At 40.1% G+C, this 16,766-nt stretch overlaps 2 protein-coding genes and 1 long non-coding RNA gene across 9 annotated transcripts in view; 2 read left to right on the top strand and 1 right to left on the bottom strand.

The window, feature by feature from the left end:
• gro (groucho) overlaps nucleotides 1-952 on the bottom strand; it is a 39,695-nt gene extending 38,743 nt beyond the window's left edge. For 4 of the 7 annotated variants that reach the window (XM_067088644.1, XM_067088646.1, XM_067088648.1 and 1 more), the window contains exon 1: nucleotides 556-942. In XM_067088644.1, the coding sequence (XP_066944745.1) occupies nucleotides 556-585 (30 nt within the window). In that variant the 5' untranslated portion in view covers nucleotides 586-942. Of the gene's footprint in view, nucleotides 1-555 lie in introns of all 7 variants that reach the window. The other 3 variants (XM_067088652.1, XM_067088650.1, XM_067088649.1) reach the window with 2 other exon arrangements.
• A 4,107-nt stretch (nucleotides 953-5,059) lies between these two features.
• On the top strand, nucleotides 5,060-6,282 carry LOC136829682 (uncharacterized). Its single transcript, XR_010850444.1, has 3 exons — nucleotides 5,060-5,185; nucleotides 5,449-5,575; nucleotides 6,120-6,282. It is a non-coding gene; the product is annotated as an uncharacterized lncRNA (long non-coding RNA).
• Nucleotides 6,283-10,768: 4,486 nt separating this feature from the next.
• On the top strand, nucleotides 10,769-16,447 carry LOC136829960 (uncharacterized). The gene is made up of 5 exons (XM_067089136.1): nucleotides 10,769-10,876; nucleotides 12,956-13,023; nucleotides 13,996-14,082; nucleotides 14,397-14,636; nucleotides 16,016-16,447. Exons 1-5 carry the CDS (start codon nucleotides 10,769-10,771, stop codon nucleotides 16,233-16,235), a joined length of 723 nt encoding a protein of 240 aa, XP_066945237.1. The 3' UTR covers nucleotides 16,236-16,447.
• The last annotated feature ends 319 nt before the right edge of the window (nucleotides 16,448-16,766 follow it).

Genomic DNA, 16,766 nt, shown 5'->3' with positions numbered 1-16,766 from the left:
GTTCCCCGGATACCCTCTGCCAGCATACTGAGGCTTCAAAGAATGTCTTTCTCAGACCCAGCACAGCAGATGCTCCTTGCCAGAGGTCGCCATTTCAGACGTCCTGGCGATCCTGCGACTGAACCTCCTCGACATTACCCTTTGGGAATACTCGATAATGAATTGTAATCTTTCCTCACGCCCTTAATTTTAATTAAAAGGAGGATTGTTAAGATTTTTCTGACGGGAAGGGGCCCCGATTCGATGCTACTTGCCACAGGTCGCTACTACAGACGTCCCGGCCACCCTGGGACTGAATCACCCCGATGTCACCCTTCGGATACATTCGATACCGAATTCTGACCTCTGCTCATGCCCAAAATTTTAATTCGAACAAAGAAAACGTTCCATTTTCCCGACGGGAAGGGAGGGGAAGTGGGCCGTTGTCAAACTAGCGCAGTCTCCCCCGTCAGGTCGCGTGACAGAAAACGGGAACAGCCTCCGTAATGAATGAAGCCGGTGGCGGATCCGTCTCTCTAAAACCTTAATTTCCTAAGCATTCCCTTCGATACATACCGCTCCAGGGGGCCTAGGTGCTGGATACATGGCTGACGAAGGCGATGCTGGTGTCGTGCCGTTATAATACAGTGGTCGTCGGGCTGTACATCCTCCCGAAGCGGACTTTTATGACGAGAGCACTTCACTACACACCACTATACACCAAGCGTATAGGTAGGGCCTGACTGGACCACCACCACCAGCTTTTCCCGAAAACACTCGCGATTTCCACCGACACCGAAGACACTACACTTGCGAGATTCACGTCGAAGACTCACAACGACACTCACTTTCCTTACGTTAATTTTTGACGAAATTCGCCTCCATAAATCCGCCGAATATTCACAAAATCAGGAGGGAGCGAGCGCACGCCATTGTTTCACTCCGAGCTTCAAATCCTGTAATGGCGTTCTGCATCCACCGCAATAAGGCTTCGGCATTGGCCCGCCGGCCGGCCAATCAGGAGCGGGGATGGGCCAGGCCCCGCCCACCGAAAACAAAATACGATCGCACTCCACGTGGAGTAGCGGGACGGAGGAGGAGGAGGAGAAGAAGAAGAAGAAGAAGAAGAAGAAGGGGAGGAGGAGAGAGGAGAGGAAGAATGCCGTGAGAGGGAACAGTATTGATTACTTGTAGTTTTAGATGCTTTGCAAAAGCCATGGTGTATATTAGGGAGGGGGGAAAACAGGCAAAAGCAAGCAAGCACGGCTTGTGTCTAGAGTTATAGAGGAAGAAGAAGAAGAAGAAGGAGGGCTCGTGTATAGTTAGTTGAAGCCTCCTCATCCTCCTCCCCCATTGCTATTGACGAAGATCCATCCCCATCCTGTTTTGTTTTTTATCTAATTATGCAAAAAATGGAGCGAAGGAAACCTGGTTTATAGAGTAAGCCGATGGAGATAGGACTGACTGCTTGTGTGTACGTGTGTGTGTGTGTGTGTAAGTGTGTAGTGTGTGCGTGAGTGTGTGCGCGCGCTGTGGACAACCACTGCGTCTTGTCAACTCTAAATACATCTATATCAAGGAGAGTGAGAGAGAGAGAGGAAGAGAGTAGGAGGACCGGGAACAAGGAGAGATGAACGAGAGAAGAGCTTTTTGAAGAGACTCTCTCTCTCTCTCTCTCTCTCTCTCTCTCTCTCTCTCTCTCTCTCTCTTTAGTGGATTATTTTATTTTCTGTTAGGGAGAGGAATTTGAATAAGTCATCCCCGTTTAAACCTGAAGATAATAGTAATTATTTTTACCACGATTATTCTCTTATATCTCAGAAGACTCTCTTCTCATCGTGAGGACGGCAAGTTATTGGCCAGGGAACACTGATTAAAGCAGAGATTTCCAGAGCAACCAGAGATCATTTGAAGAAGAATTGATAGAGGTACCATCGCATTTTCTGCAATGTCATTGGTGTAATACTTTACCTAAGAGATTTTCATCTTTTTTTTACATATTTGCCCCGTAATCAGCTACGTAATACCGGTGCTACGCATGCGTGTAAAATGACGTTGTTAACACGAGAGAGAGACAGATAGAGAGAGAGAGAGAGAGAGAGAGAGAGAGAGAGACTCTATAATAAGCATATCATCCACGCCTGTCTCTTTCAGGCTAATAAACATATCACTACATCTAATCATAATATATCATTTTCCATCTTCCTCGTCAAATGTTGTCATTCTACACCGTCTCTCTCTCTCTCTCTCTCTCTCAGCCAGTTGTATCCGTGTGCTACTAAGGTATCATCTGTTCGAGCAAATGACTTGCTTACCAAAATGATCTCTCTCTCTCTCTCTCTCTCTCTCTCTCTCTCTCTCTCTCTCTCTCTCTCTCTCTCTCTCTCTCAGCGCCACAGTGTGACCCACGGCAGTTGAAAAACAAGTGTGCTCATTCGCTGCTTAAGTCAACAGAGGCATAAAATAGAGAGAGAGAGAGAGAGAGAGAGAACTACAATCCTTCAAATACATTTTTTTACGGCGTTAAATAATAAATGGGGAAATGTATTGTATTGTCGAGCTGACGGTTTGGGAAAGTCTACGGAATTTCACTGCGCGTTTCGCTTTTAATGAAGTTGTGCTGTTGTTATCAAGCCTGTTGTTATTGACTGCGGTTATTATTTAAGCGCTTTTGTTATTATGACTATTATTAGTAAATTTTTCATTGTTAAGGGCTGTTATTTTTGTTATTATTATCATTATTTATAGTTTTCTATTTGTTGTTACTACTGCCTTTATTAATAATAATAATTATAACAATAATTTATAATAATAACATTAATCCTTTCAGATACTTTACTCAGTCGTTATGGCAACGTTCCCTCCCGCTGGGATCGATCTCAGGGTCTCTGGCTAATGATGCCATATTATCATTATCCATACCATCATATACGGCGTCGGTGACCCTGGTAGTTGTGACGCCAGATAACCCTCAATTAATCAAAATCAATCAATCCATACCATCAGCTTAAACACCCATCTCCAATATTTCTTGGGTTGCGATAGAACAGAACCAGTCGGCCAGCTGTTGGACGAGAGAGTATTAAGAATGAGAGGGGAGTGAGTGGGGCAGACCCATCGTCCTTTGTACCTGTAGATGCTACAATGGCTCTTTAGTAGCTGAAGGGAAAATGACCTGCATACCATGAGCTGTGACACTCGCTGGAACCGTCCATACATAATTTTATTCCTTGTCTTGCTTAACTTGTATGTAATTTATCTGCTCAGCAACATTATCCTACACTTTTTTTCAGTGAATGGACACTTTAAACACTTAGTTCAATTTTTTTCAGTCAATGAACACTTTAAACACTTTGTTCACTTTTTTCAGTGAATGAACACTTTAAACACTTTTTTCACATTTTTTTCAGTGAATAAACACTTTAAACACTTAGTTCACATTTTTTTCTCAGTCAAAGAACACTTTAAACACTTTGTTCACATTTTTTTCAGTGAATGGACACTTTAAACACTTTGTATTCAGAGGCTATTCCAGCTACTCAGTGGCTGTTCTATCTACTCAGAGGCTGTTCCATCTACTTAGAGGCTATTCTGTCTACTCAGAGGCTGTTCCATCTACTTAGAGGCTATTCTGTCTACTCAGAGGCTGTTCCATCTACTTAGAGGCTATTCTGTCTACTCAGAGGCTGTTCTGTCCACTCAGAGGCCCTGGTATTCCAGTTCTTCTGCAGATATCATGGCATGCCTTACTACCCGGAGTTCATGAAACCTGGTACCAGCGTTTGATACCTGGACTGGGCGAGGGAAGGGACAGCATAGGCGTGTATCTTAAAAATCCAAGAGGCCTCTCAGAGAGAGAGAGAGAGAGAGAGAGAGAGAGAGAGAGAGAGAGAATTACAAATTTGTGTGCAATCAGGAAGGTCCTGAGAGATGAAACTATTCAATAAATTCCTTTCTCTCTCTCTCTCTCTCTCTCTCTCTCTCTCTCTCTCTCTCCCGGGTTGTTAGTAGACTGTCGTGGGGTGTAGCTAGGTGTAAAAAGAGAGAGAGAGAGAGAGAGAGAGAGAGAAAATAACAAAAGTGCATGATCGGGAGAGATAAACCTCTGATCACGGGGATGAAACCATTCAACAAATACCCTTCTCTCTCTCTCTCTCTCTCTCTCTCTCTCTCTCTCTCTCTCTCTCTCTCTCTTTCTCTTTAATTAACCCCCGGTGGTACCTCCACCCGTAAAACTTCGAGAGGAGGACCCCCGTTAAGTGCATTAATGTCTTCATGATGTTTACTCCCCCGAGAAGCGTATCGAGAGAAATGCCTTGGGACAAATGTCGTGATAAGGACTTCAATTAGCTCGCTACACCACTGCCAGGATTCTCGGGACAGGTTCCTTTGCCTGGTGCTGTCGTCCCTGTTCTCTGTCTCTCTCTCTCTCTCTCTCTCTCTCTCTCTCTCTCTCTCTCATTTATATAAGTAACATTTCAACAACAACAATAATATAATAATAATAATGATTTCTATAAACTTTTTGCTTTCGTTGAAAATACAATGAAATGCTTCAGAAGATTAGTCACGCAGTCGGATCATAATGATATGATGTCATAATTCAAAGCTCACGAATAAATTACTTGAGTATCCTATTGAATATTGAAGCTGAATTATCACTGTTTGTGTATATGCGGAATTATCTGTTTATCTTAAATAATAATATTATTACTGACGACAGCAAAAATAAACTCTACGGATATACCACGCCATACATCACTCAGCCCCAGGTGTTACTAGGTAACTAGGCTATGCTTAGTACGGTACTTGTAAACACTTTAAGTCAGTAACTTACGTCCCGTGTGCTTTGTTTTCCAAACTGCCTAAGAATTGTATTTCTATAAAATATAAATAAATTCATATATACATATTATTATGTCAATATAAAAGCAACAAGCCATAATGATCTGATATTTCTCGGAGTTTCTGATACATACACTAACGCCATCTGTTGGTCGCGCCGAAAACCAAAATACCCATATGGCAATCTTTAGTATCCTTGTCTTCTGAGGTCCTAGAGTTTTCGACCGGTTCAATTGGACGATGTTGGAGTATTCTATTTTCTGCATCGGCCGCGGTTTCTTAGTTGATTTTATAAGGTCTGTAACCAGTATCGTATCAATTGGTTGCTCTTGTTCACAAGTGTTCATTTGGGTTCAGGATGGTAAGAACAACTGTCTTTTTCAACGTTTTTCGTTTGTTTGTCATTTATTTAACAGATTGCTGATCATCAGCTGATCTTGCACTGCATATGAATGACCTATTAGGCTTTTGCTAAATTTAACTTATTTATAATTAAAGGCTAGAATAATTGTGTATTAAGCATCCCATGGCTTTCAGTGAACCTGCCTTTCACTCGTTCAAGCAAGCGGATAATTAATTCTATATACTGCATTTGTAATGATTCTCATCTTTAATATCTTTCAGGTTGTGTTTTTAGAGTTTCTGCGGATTCTGAACGCACTTTCAAAGGAAGAACACTCCACTGTTCTACCCGTACTGACTAATTTCCAAGCCTTCAGTCTGTAATGTATTTTTCCTTCAGGACAAATAGGTGAGAAACGTTCTGGTTTTAGTGTAACAACTTCCTTCGCAAGCTTAAGTCCTCCCCCTTCAGGGGCGGCGCCCCTGTTGTGGGGAGGGTTTCCGCTATTGGCGTACCAGTAGACGTAGTCTGCTGGTACGTCAATAGAGGGGCTTGCGTCCAAAAAAAAAATCTATTATAGATTTTTTTTTTTTTGGTTTTTTTTCTATTTTTGTCCCCTAAGCATTTGCAAACTGTTGAGTCTGAAGCCAATTTCAGTGAAACTGCAAAAAGCTTAAGATTTTGTTCACAAATGCGTAATTCAACTTTCAAATTTGTGTTCGAAGGTAATTTTGCCCTTAAGTATTTATTTTTTTTAATAGCAGTTTTAAATACATTTGTTTTATGCTATAGAATTTTAAAGCTTTTACTGAGCTCTTGGCTGTACTGAGCTCTTGGCTGGAGACACTTTAAAGTTTTTAATATAAAATTATTCAAGGAAATTATTCAAGGCTTGCTTGCGGCAACTACAGATCACACGTACGCAATCTCTTCAGTTCCGTTTTTCTTCCAGGCCTGTGATTGAGCAGAAATGAATTCGACAGCGAATTACCTAGTGTTTTATACACTTGTCAACGAGCGCACAGTTATTCCCAGCGTAAGTGGATGGAGTACTTCGGTGTGGAATATTGTAACTGCCACTTCTCACTGTAATAAGTAATATACAAAGATTTCTCTGTAATGGTTTAATTTTGTCTTAATCTTCAGGTTTCTGACCCGCAGAAATTTTAGTGGGTTTGGTGAAAGATTATGAAGTTACTGATAATGGGTTGCACTACCGTTTATTATTTTAATGGGTAAAATTTTCGAAATAGTTCTAAAAACTGACGATGGATTTTGACAAAGTAAAATTTTGAGCTCATTAATTGAGCTGGAAAAATATCAGACGTTCAGGTAATACCCAAAAGGCTGTTAAGTCTATAAAAGGTACTTGACCAACTTCTGTATACCTCGTTACAAAAGCCTTCCTCATGGTGCACTGTAGGCATTACTTAATGTTCTTTGCAGCGTCCCTTTGACTCCTAGCTGTAACTTCTTAAATTCCTTTTACTGCACCTCCGTTTATATTCTTTCTGGCCAAAATTCTGTTCCGTTCTCCATAAGACTTCATTTTACTTAAACCTTTAAGCATTTAAAAGAGATTTCCTTTTCCATACGGTAAAATGACTGTGTTGACCTAAGAGAGATTCCTAATCCCTTGGCTGTTCGAACTTATCTCGTTAACCAGTTAACCAGAAACTGGTTTAGCCAGCAAACCAAAAGCGAAAACTGGTCCGGAAACTGATTAGCGGATCCTCTGCTAACATTGATTCGACAATAAATGTCTAGAGTTCTAAGCTACCAGTAGAAAGATAATTTCTAAGAATTAACCCCAAGTCATTTATTAACATTGGGATACCTAGTGGCAGTTGATAATTTTTACAGTTTCCTAATTGATATTGTGACCACTGTGAGAGCAGAGATATTAAAACCTGCTTCGAAGTACTTTTAAAAGCAATTTGAAGTTATTAAAAACTGGAGTTTTTATAGAGATTGAAAGAAAAGTGCCTCAGATTAAAATATACTGAGTACATTTGAAAGCAATTTTCAAAGATTAAAAGCTTTAGTTTTTATAGACACCTCAAAGATTAAAGATATACTTGCAAGTGCTTTTGAAAGCAAGTTCCATTGATTAAAACGAAGTTTTTACAGAGATTGAAAGAAAATTGCCTCGGACTGAAAATATAGTTCCGAGTGCTTTTGAAAGCACGTTTCAGATTAATACCTTACGTTTTTATAGAGACTGAAATAAATTGCCTCAGATTAAAAATAGTTCCAAGTACTTTTTCTTGAAAGCAAGTTTCAGAGATTAAAAACTTTAGTTTTTATAGAGTTTGAAAGAAATTCCCTCAGAACATCTTGACTACATTGCGGTTTTAAGTAAGTAAGTTTCGAAAAGTTGTCTAAAACCTGCTATTTTTTTTTTTTTGGCCGTAATTTTAAGAATCAACAGTTTGCCGGAAATTCAAGCCACCTAAAATATATATGTATATGTATATATATAAGGATTAACACATTAGTGTAGTAAAGATTTCGACAGCACCCCAGGCCTGGTAATTGATAAAGCCTATCAAGATAACTTTATATTCAAAGTTATCTAGGATTTTTTTTTGCTCTGAGGAATCAACTGTAGGGGGGGGCGGTGGGTAGACCCGTCAGTGACCTCATGCGGTACACTGTAAGCATTACTTTAGGTTCTTTGTAGCCTTCCTTAGGCCCCTATTGCTGCAAGTGCTTTCATTCCTTTAACTGTACCTCCGTTCATATTCTCTCTCTTCCATCTTACTTTCCTCAACCCTCTCCTAAAAATTGATTCGTAGTGCAACTGTAATGTTTTCCTCCTGTTACACCTGTCAAACCTTTTATTCTCAATTTCCGTTTCAGCGCTGAATGACCTCATAGGCCCCAGCGCTTGGCCCTTGGCCTAAATTATATATTCAATTCAATTTAGTGGAATCCTACTTAGTAACCTTTAATATAGATGCCAAACCTACCTACAAATGGAATATAGAATTTATACCAAATACCAAACGCTGGGACCTCTAAGGTCATTCGGCGCTGAAGGGGAAATTGAGAGTAAGAGGTTTGACAGGTGTAACAGGAGGGAGACCTTGCAGTTGCACTATGAAACAACTGTTAGGGGAGGGTTGAGGTAAGTAAATTGGAAGAAAGAGAATATGAACGGAGGTACAGTAAAAGGAATGAAAGGGGGTTTCACCTAGGAGCAAAAGGGTTGTTTGCATACCTGAACTTATAAACAGAGGAAAGAAGAGAGAATTTTTGAAATATAATTTTGAATAAATGAACAATAGTAAGTTTGATGGTAAAGTATGCGTAGGACTATAAAGCTTTACCAACAAAGATAAAGCAATAAAATTAAAGAGCTCACTTTAGACATATTATTATTATTATTATTATTATTATTATTATTATTATTATTATTATTATGTGACGTTCGAGTTCAGGGCTGAGTTCTTTTCATTTAATACAAAATCGAAAAACACAATATATATATATTAAGTCACAAATAACTTTTTAAAAAGTATTCGCAAACATACAATTTACCACTGCCGGACTTAAGATAATAACTATTTTATTCACGCTTACGAAAATGAGTAAGATCTGGACTCCAGCGAGTACCTTGTGAACGCAGCATGCGGTCACTCGGGTTTTGCGGTTCGACAATGAGGCGAAGCATCAAAACCAGTCTCCCATGAGACTCCTGTCGAAGCTATTAGCCGCCAATAGCCTCCAGATTGATATAACGGAGACCGTAACAGATTCCAGGGGGGAAAATATGGAAGAGTTGGCGATCTCACATTGTTATAGGCCTAATTCTTTCATTTTAACACTGAAGGAAAATGGTTTAATGTGCATTATGATGTTTTTGAACACGTAGGCTTATTCCATTGAAAACTTTGGATCCAAATTTTGGAATTAAGAGAAGGAGCTCTTCCCGCAGGCAGAATTCTAACCGGGGATAGGAAAATTACATTACATTACGTTACGAACTCATCCACGCTTAACGTCGTAATCTGATACGTAACATACAACTCGCGCATCAGATATTCAGATTGAGAACCTTCGACCCAATAGCTGTGAACGAGAAAAACACGGTTGGGATTGCATTACAATGCAATTACACATTCCTGACAAGTGTTCTATCACATTACATTACATTACATTGCAAACTCATCCGTGTCTTATTGACAAAATGCGAAATCAAGTCTTTAAACCGAGAACCGTGGGCTGAACGCAAGAGCTCTTAACAAGAAAAAGATGGCAAGGATTGCATTACAACGCCATTACATATTACTGGCAAGGATTCTATCATATCCCATTACAACCTAACCCGCATTTTATTGATAAAACGGAGAAATCAAATCTTCAAACCGAGGAACCGTATTCGCAAGACACAGTCAAGTATCTGTGAACGAGGCGCCAATTGCTCGCAACGAACGCCGCCGCCATCTGCTGTTGCTGATGCAGCCGATGATTCGCCAATGTAACGGTGCTGCGCGAAAGACCGCTGATTTCGAAGCGGCATCCCGGCGTTAAACACAGCTGTTTTCCCTGGGCTTACCGAACGAGCGCTTCCAGGCTTACGGGGGTGGCGGAACAAACAATCACTTACAATCGCACACACACATACACATTAGATTGCACACAAACAGACGCACAAACGCCAGACCGCAAGGAGTCAACGGTACGATGATGACTGGTGAGACTTAGCTGCTAGAGGCAGTCAGCGAGTGGCTTCCGTGGTGTGAGGTTGTACCTGAGATCGTCCGGAGATTTTGAGGAACTAAAACGTACAGGTAACTGTTTATCTTTCTTGTATGTATATATATATACTGTATCTATATATTATATATATTCAGTGCCATTTCTCTTCATTTTAAGCCCAAGAAACAAAATTACTCCCAAAACGCTTGCAAAATTTGGAAGTATTCCATCACGTGTAATTTTCATTCATAATCATCTTCATTGTAAGTGTTTCATTTTGATATCTTGAGTTATTTTTAAATCATGTTTTGTGTTTGTGTGCATGTGTGTGTGCGTGTGTAAAGTATGCCAAACGCTGATCGTGATCTGCTCCTAGTTATCAAAGCTATTCATGTTTTGTTTGTTTCTTAATGTTTAACTGTTATCTGTGATAATTTCTTCGTAACAAAGTTAACAATGGAATATGCATCCATTCATTAACAAAATTTGTTGATTATTATCAGCGAATGAATAATAAGTAATAATAATCAGAAGAGGAAAAATTATCAGTAATAACTACTGAATAATTTGAAAAGTCTCTCTCTCTCTCTCTCTCTCTCTCTCTCTCTCTATTATTATTATTCTCTTCTCTTATTATTATTATTATTATTATTATTATTATTATTATTATTATTATTATGAAGGGAAATTCAGGGTGCACCGTTTTACCAGTCATTCTTTTCCCAGCTGACCGCTTCTCCAGCAGCCAATCAGAAAGCGAGACAAGCAGGATTGTGTTTCCATTGGTCAATTTAACTGACCGTCGAACAATAAATGATTGCGATCACTTAACACGTACTAAGAAAATAATTCTTTCAGACACAGAATAATCAATTTCTATTCATTTTTCGTTCCAGAATGAAGGTGTCATCTTTAGCATTGGCGTGGGTGGCCGGGTGCCTCTCCGTACTCAGGGCAGATGGCCGGAAGGACCCTTCGTCAGGAGCCAGTTATTCTCAACCACAAGTGAGATGCGGATTTCCTTTTTGGTTCTAACGGGAAAAAATTGCTTCTTCTTCTTCTTCTTCTTCTTCTTCTTCTTCTTCTTCTTCTTCTTCTACGTGGTGTAGGAAATTGCCGTTAGGTTGATGGACTTAGGTCTAAAGAGACCTTTGTGAAGACCAAGGTCTAGAAAATTTAGACCTTGGTATAGAATATGGATGTGTAAGAATGTATATGATATACATTTGCATGGTATTCATACAACATACATACATGCACACACATACACATTTGCACACGCACACGCATACACCAGTTAGCCGCGAACTGGGTTCAAAGTTCGGTATCGTTCCAGTTCGTTTGATTTTGTAGCTATTACAGGGAATATCTTCTTTTGCACATAAGTTTCAAGGTAATACCATGAATTTGCCAACATATTAAAATCATGTTGTGTGTGTGTGTGTATGTGTGTGTCAAGTATGCCAGATTCTTGGGAAACTTACATAAAATAGCTACTTACAGGTAAGTATAATGACAGAAAAATACGTATGTACACACTCATTGAAATATAATGTTATAAGTAATGAAAGACACCTGATTATCAGTAGCTATTGATTTTAACAAATAGGGGTAATAGATTAGAGAATAAAGACTGATAGAGGTTAGGAAAATTACAGGCTAATAAAGTTAATGACAACAGATAATTAAAAAGTCAAGAAAGAATATTAAAATTAGCAAGAGTATATAGAATTATGTAATAAAAAGCGATTCATTTTGTCTTAAATTTTTTTTACTCATATGAAAATTTTAATATTAACTCTTTTAAAAGTTCTTAATATCAAACGCGAGCATGCAATGGCGTCCTTAAACAAAGAAGGTCAGGTCATTACCTCGAAGTCCACAAACGAGGCCAGGTCAAGAGGTAGGGTGCCATAGACTGGGTAGTCACACTGTGCCCATAAGGTCATAAAGGTCACTGTCTTCTCTGAGGACAAGGCATCCTCCAAGGGGAGCTTGTTTTACCCTCGGAGTATGGCTCTTGAAGCCATTTCCTCCCCTGAAGGTCGAAGGAGGCTGTGAACTGGGTTGAAGTAGCCTCATGCGGTGCACTGTAGGCATTACTTAAGGTTCTTTGCAGCGTCCCTTCGGCCCCTAGCTGCAACCCCTTTCATTCCTTTTACTGTACCTCCATTCATATTCTTTCTTCCAGCTTACTTTCCTCAACCCTCTCCTAACAATTCATAGTGCAACTGCTTTGAGGTTTTCCTCCTGTTACACCTTTCAAACGTTTTACTGTCAATTTCCGTTTCAGCACTGAATGACCTCATAGGTTCCAGTACTTGGCCTTTGGCCTAAATTCTATATTCAGTTCGGTTCAATTCACTACACTCTTGAGACTAAGGAAATCTTCCCCTTTTCATAATTACCTGAGGGGTTTTCTTGCTAATGATGGTACCTTTGTGGACAAAAGGTCAAGCTTCCATGTTTTGCCTCCTGAATATCTTCTTTCCAATCAAGTCAAGGGACCGGTCGCAATGGCGGCAGAGTCGTCTTGATGCCGTTTAGACGCACGTTTTAGGATTGCTCTGTGCGCCATCTTAAGAGCAGTAAGAGCAATCAGAGTGCTCTTATCTTGCCCTGTACAGCTGTCACGAGGGATAAGGAGCACGACAAACTCCTGATTTTGCTTGCTGGCAGTGATGTCGAGCCTGTTCAACAAGCAGATGGGTATCTCGTCTGTGCCTTGCCCGGGCACATCCTCTGTCCAGACGTACTGGGGAACTTTCGGCTCAGGTCACAAATACAGAATTTGTGTAGGCAAAGCTTCCATTAGCCTAGGGGCAAAGGAACCTCTGTCCTGTCAAACTAAGTAACTTGTGGTAGCCATGAATACAGAATTTGTAGAGGCAAAGTTTCCATTAGCCTAGGTGCAAAGAAAGGTTTGCTATAGGCCTATAGGTGGTACAAAATCGGTGTCGTATGTACTCAACTGTAGGGACTCGGGGACTTCTAGTAACAGGGAGTAATAATAATAATAATAATAATAATAATAATAATAATAATCTCGGACAACTTTAAAAACTTTAAATATCTTATTTGCAGGACTTTGAGGCTTCATTCTGGACAGCTAGGGATCCCAGGGATGACGTCACGAGGCTGTCGGTGGAACCGTAAGTAGATGGAACTGTTTTAGAGTTCTCTCTCTCTCTCTCTCTCTCTCTCTCTCTCTCTCTCTCTCTCTCTCTCTCAACTGCTACCCACAACAGTGCAACTTCCAGAGAGGTATTTGTTCACCATCTAGATAAACTTATTTACACTTTTTATTTGATTTTTCTATTTTTATTTTTAAGAAGGGGTCAAAGGGAGAGAGAGAGAGAAATATACGTTTTTTTTTTTTTTTTTTTTTTCAAATACATTTCTTATGGACAAAAGAACATACGGAATTTCCGGTCAAATCCGTTATTTGCGGAGGTGCCATTTGACCGTACAGCCTAACCGTGATATACAGTATAACCGGTCGGTCACTTTGACAGTTAACTGGAGAACCTGACTGAGCAGTTCTGAGTTAAATTAGGCTCGACATACTCTCTATTTGGTTAAAAAAAAAAACTGGTCGGTCAATTTGACAGTTAACTGGAGAATTGGCTGGACAGTTATGAGTTGAATAAGCATTTTAATAGCGTCTAATTTTTAGAATAACTGGTCGGTCAATTTGACAGTTAAGTGAAGAACATGACTGAGCAGTTATGAGTTAAATTAGGCTCGTCATACTTTCTATTTGTTTAAAAACCGGTCGGTCAATTTGACAGTTAAGTGGAGAACTGACTGAGCAGTTATGAGTTAAATAAGACCTTATTATACTTCCTATTTGTTTAAAATAACTGGTCGGTCAATTTGACAGCTAACTGAGCAGTTATGAGTTAAATAAGACCTTATTATACTTTCTATCTGTTTAAAATAACTGGTCGGTCAATTTGACAGCTAACTGAGCAGTTATGAGTTAAATAAGACCTTATTATACTTTCTATTTGTTTAAAATAACTGGTCGGTCACTTTGACAGTTAACTAGGAAACTGACTGGACAGTTATGAGCTAAATCAGACTTATTATACTTTATATATCTTTAATTTTTGTTCTTGCAGGTACAAAGTGATTCTAAAGACCAACACAGATAAAATTAATGCGCTCCGTGGCAAGTTACTTGGACTCATCAGTGAAGAGGCGAAACAGTGAGTCTTATTATTATTATTATTATTATTATTATTATTATTATTATTATTATTATTATATTATTATTATTATTATTATTGTAGCAGTCTGCACTGCTGTTATCATTACAGTTATCGCTGTTATAACGATTATTGTTATTGCTGTTATTAAAGTAGTTAGCCCAACTCAAATTTCATGCAGACATTCCAGTGGACTCTATTCCCCAGTAGACTTTTTATTATTATTATTATTATTATTATTATTATTATTATTATTATTATTATTATTATTATTATTATTATTATTATTATTATTATTATTATCGCCCCTTCAGGCTGTCTTCCAACAACCAGTCCATCGTCTCCATCGCCTTCCTCGCCTTCGGCGTGATTCTATTCGACGTCCTGACAGACGCCATCTTCGGGGACCAGTCAGACCTGGTGGCGTCGCTCGTCGGAGGGTCAGCGGCGGCCCACAGCCGGGAGACGATGCTCCCCGGGTTGGGTCTCTTCGGGGACAACATTAACAACCTGGCCGAGGTCGTCCTCAACATGCTCACGATTTACCTGTACAGGTGAGAGAGGTCAGGTTAGGTCAGTTTTTGGTTGTCTGCCCGCCCTCAGATCTTAAAGACCGCTGAGGCTAGAGGGCTGCAAATTGGTATGTTGATCATCCACCCGGCATTTATCAAGTATACCAAATTGCAGCCCTCTAGCCTCAGTAGTTTTTATTTTATTTGAGGTTAGAGTTGCCTATGATTGTGCATCTGGCACCGCTATAGTGCCAAGAACACAGGCCACCACAGGGCCATAGCGGAAAGTTTCATGGGCTGCAGCTGAGAGTTTCGTGGGTCGTGGCTGAGAGTTTCATACAGCATTATACGCTGTACAGAAAACTCGATTGCTCCGAAGAAGCTTCAGCACATTTTTTTACTTGTTTGTTTATGTGAGGTTATGGGTTGGGTCAGTGTTTTTGTGTTTATTTTTTTGTTTGAGGTCATGGGTTGGTGGGTCAGGGTTTGCTTTTTTTTATGTGAGGTCATTGGTTAGGTCAGATTTTTCATGAGAGATCCAGTTAGGCCAGGATTCAGTGAAGTTTTTTGTGAGGTCACAGGTTAGGTCAGGTTTTCTGTGTGTGAGGTCACTGGTTGATAGGTCAGTGTTTTTCAGTTTGTTTTGTGTGAGGTCATGGGTTGGTTCAGGGTTGTTTTCGTGTAAGGTCACGGTTAGGTCAGATTTGTCCTAAGAGGTCAGGGTTCAGAGAAGTGTTTTTTTGTGAGGTCACATTTTGTGTCAGTTTTTTGTGAGAGGTCAGGTTAGGTCAGTGTTTTTTTCCTGTGAGATCATGGGCTCGGTCAGTTTTTTTCGTGAAAGGTCAGGTTAGGTCAGTGTTTTTTCTGGGAGGTTATGGGTTAGTCAGGTTTTTTTTTTTTGTGAGGCTGGGTCAAGGTTCAGAGATGTGTTTTTTCTTACAAGGTCTCCGTAATGTCATGAGGAGACTTCATTATTATTATTATTATTATTATTATTATTATTATTATTATTATTATTACGGGCTCATAAGCACTCGCTACGCGTGCTAGAACGGCGCTTCTGTCTCCCCTACCTACCCTCCTGTTCCCCTACCTACCCCGCCCCCACACATGGTGGACAAGCAGGTTTGTAGGAGGAGGGTGGACGTGTTCCCTACCCTCTCATTCCCCTACCTACCCCGGCCCCACCCGGGGCGGACAAACAGGTTTGCAGGAGGAGGGTGGATGTCTCCCCTACCTACCCTGGCACCACCCGGGGCGGACAAACCGGTTTGTAGGGGGTGGGTGGCTGTGTCACGTCTCCCCTACTGTCACCCGGAGGAGGACAAACAAGATCCACTATTATTATTATTATTATTATTATTATTATTATTATTATTATTATTATTATTATTATTATTATTATCATCCTAAATTCCCAGAGATGAAAGCCCAGACTGCGGGGAGCGCCTTCTGTGCGAGAGCAATCAGCAGGCTGTCAGCAGGGGCTTCCTGGACTCCCTAGTCACCTACCTCAGCGGATTCAGCGTGTCCTTCTTCCTCCGTCAGGCGCCCCTGTCGCAGAACCTGGAGGCGATGAGGGCCGGGAGGAAAGGGCAGAACTGCGTGGAGCTGTACCCGAAGTGTTCCATATCTCTCTAAGGGCGCCACGCTTACATATACATATGTATATGTATATGTAACTCGCTGTCTACTACAGGCGGTTTGGTCATCGAAAGGGGTCGTTTGTCATATACAAAAATAATAATGGCTCTTCAGTGCGTTTTTATATTTATTTTTGTTGATTTGTTTTGTATGAAGAGTCCGATGGGATGGGCATTTATTCAGGTTCTATGAGCCGAAAGGGAGGTATGGGGGGCGAAGGGTTTTTTTTGACTTGTTTAAAAAGGTTTTCCATTTTGGGTCACTTTTTCCGTTCTGGGTCAGATTTCAGGTGAAAGGTTGTATATATATATATATATATATATATATATATATATATATATATATATATATATATATATATATATATATATAATGTGACATAGGACTTACCCATCTTAAATCAGCTTCATGTCATAAATCGTTTCAAATATGACAATGAGATGTATAGGACATTACCATATCAACTCCTTTCTCTAGTCTTCGCAACTTCTCCTCACAGGCAAAAACGCGTCTGTTTCCCGTATCGTT

Source organism: Macrobrachium rosenbergii, chromosome 45 (assembly GCF_040412425.1).
Source record: "Macrobrachium rosenbergii isolate ZJJX-2024 chromosome 45, ASM4041242v1, whole genome shotgun sequence".
In the NCBI taxonomy this organism is placed as follows: domain Eukaryota; kingdom Metazoa; phylum Arthropoda; class Malacostraca; order Decapoda; family Palaemonidae; genus Macrobrachium; species Macrobrachium rosenbergii.
The sequence above is the reverse complement of the archived record's forward strand: the minus strand, read 5'-3'. Positions and strand labels throughout refer to the sequence as shown.

Excerpts from the sequence above, each read along its gene's own strand:
- LOC136829960 (XM_067089136.1), top strand. The coding sequence starts at position 10,769 with ATGAAGGTGTCATCTTTAGCATTGGCGTGGGTGGCCGGGTGCCTCTCC. Across the intron at positions 10,877-12,955 it reads CCAGTTATTCTCAACCACAA|GACTTTGAGGCTTCATTCTG; the intron begins GTGAGATGCGGA and ends TCTTATTTGCAG. Across the intron at positions 14,637-16,015 it reads CTCACGATTTACCTGTACAG|AGATGAAAGCCCAGACTGCG; the intron begins GTGAGAGAGGTC and ends CTAAATTCCCAG.